The sequence below is a fragment of the Myxine glutinosa genome, chromosome 11 (assembly GCF_964187855.1).
Source record: "Myxine glutinosa chromosome 11, kmMyxGlut1.1, whole genome shotgun sequence".
Taxonomy (NCBI): domain Eukaryota; kingdom Metazoa; phylum Chordata; class Myxini; order Myxiniformes; family Myxinidae; genus Myxine; species Myxine glutinosa.
The window spans coordinates 99,334,164-99,336,458 of record NC_136271.1 but is presented as its reverse complement, the minus strand read 5'-3'; the positions used below and the strand labels follow the sequence as shown (position 1 = coordinate 99,336,458).

General features: G+C 47.7%; 1 protein-coding gene across 1 annotated transcript; it reads left to right on the top strand.

Annotated features, from left to right (window-relative positions):
- LOC137437075 (leucine-rich repeat transmembrane protein FLRT3) lies at window positions 1-2,295 on the top strand (the record flags this gene model as incomplete). Its single annotated transcript, XM_068131429.2, is given in 1 exon segment — window positions 1-2,295. A coding segment is annotated over 1 exon segment (1,851 nt). The 3' UTR covers window positions 1,865-2,295.

The window sequence follows — 2,295 nt, the reverse complement described above, 5'->3', positions numbered from 1 at the left end:
TGCAACACTTTTTATGCAGAACAACTGGTTGACTGCAGATGGGCTTCCACGGGATTTGCGTGGTCTTCTAACTATCGAAGTAGTGTACTTGTATGGCAATAATATTGAGCGATTTCCTGACAACTTGCCGCACAACACTCGAGAGCTCCACTTGCAAGAGAATAATATTGGCACAGTCGCAAGGAACGCACTTGCTCGACTACCACGCCTAGAACAACTCCATCTTGATGACAACTCTATCTCAACAGCAGGAATAGAAGACGGTGCGTTCTTTGGTTGCCGAAGTTTGCGTCTCCTTTTCCTGTCACGAAACCACCTAAGTCGTGTACCTGCTGGACTTCCAATGGGAGTCGAGGAGCTTCGCCTAGATGATAACCGAATTCATGAAGTCGATGGTGAGGTCTTCCGAAACCTCCCAAGTCTGCGACGCCTTGTGCTTGATGGAAATTTGTTGAGCAGTAGTAGCATAGCTGCCAATGCCTTCTCTCGTCTTGGCTCATTGGCCGAGTTGTCGCTGACGCGGAACACTCTGCTGTCACCACCGAGGGCCTTGCCGGGTGCTAACCTGCAAAGACTTTTTTTGCAAGAAAATCAAATTACACACATTGAACTTGCCGCTTTTTCTGGCTTACGCAGGTTGCGACGGCTTGACATGTCGAATAATGACTTACGACACCTTCCGCTGGGTGCCTTTGATGGTTTGGAGACCCTGGCACAACTCCTTGTACGCAACAACCCATGGTACTGTGATTGTTCCATGCAGTGGCTCAGGCTTTGGTTACGAAGCAATCCTGTAAATGCACGTGGCCTTATGTGCCAGGGCCCTGACAATGTCAGGGGAATGTCACTTAAGGACTTAAACCCAGAGCTTTTAGCATGTCCAAAACCAACCTCTGCAGTTACTTTAGCTGTCATAGCAAGTGCAGGTACGACACAACATTCCATAGAGGCCAATGTGCAGAAGGATAAGAAAACAGATGCACCACCTCAAATATTGACACCTTTGGAAGTTGTTCCAAAACTGCTGCCAGGTTTCTCAGTGCCAGCTGCTTCAAGCACACATATTCCAAGCGATGGAGCAAGAACCGAGGTGGTAGGGAATGACCCGGATCTCAGAGTGCACGTTTCAAGTGAGGAGTATATCCAGGTCGGCTGGCATAGTGTGGTGAGTATCACCTACCGACTCACTTGGGCCCGTATATTCCCACACAAAGCGTTGGACCAACTGAAAGCCGGTGGAGAAAATAGCATGCGAGAGGCGGTCGTAAACGGTGAGGATTCTCGCTACCTCATCACAGGACTGCAACGTCAATCAAGTTACCATATTTGCTTAACTCCATTTACACCAGGTAGCGAGTCTAATTATGATGATACCACAACATATTGCATTGAAGGAAACACAACAACTGGAGGCACAACATCGCATGATCCAGGAAAGACTTTCAACCATGAGCAAATGGGGCATGGACACCCACTTCCTTTGGCTGCGATTGTTGGAGGTGCTGCAGCAGCGGTACTGCTACTCTTGCTGCTCACTGCTTGTTGCTGCTATGCATGCCGCACTGGGCGGCTTTTTCGCCGGCGGAATCCAGCCGTGTACAGCCGGCCACGCAAGCGTCAGGACGACTATGTGGAGGCAGGAACCAAAAAGGACACGTCCATCCTTGAGATTCGCAGGAGCAATTTTCAGATTGTGCCTTTGGGCGGCCACCCGGTGGCTAAGGATGAGATCTCGATACAGACCATATTCCCATCCAACGGTACGATAGTGTACAAAACTGACAGTTGTTCTGGTAGCAATGGCAGCAGCAACCGCCTCTACCGGGATAGCGGTGTGCCCGAGTCGGATCTATCGCACACGTGAGCAAGAGACCACTGGATGGTCTTTTTAAATTTATTTCCTCCTCCTTTTTAATGTCTGGAACAGTTTTGCTGTGTGATCAATGTCTGATTCCTTAGCATTTCCCTCCTGCTTTTGAACTTACGATGAACTTTTATGGGCCTGCTTGTCTACCTCTTTCAGCAAGCCTGCTTTGTACTTTATTTGTGTTGAACTCAGATGAATTTTGGGCTGAACTTAAATGTTACTCTTTAATGGCTTCGTGAAGTCACTAAGTTCTGGTAGATGTCGAAGGTACGTGGGAACTTGTGGGTAACAAGCAATGTCACTCAACCACCATTTGTTAATGTCACTTTCAAAGTTTGGAAGATATTTGTTGATATAGGATAGGGTTTTGTGTTTACTTGACTATATCGCTGTTGAAGCCAATGGCAGTTGATTAAACCTAATCTGAA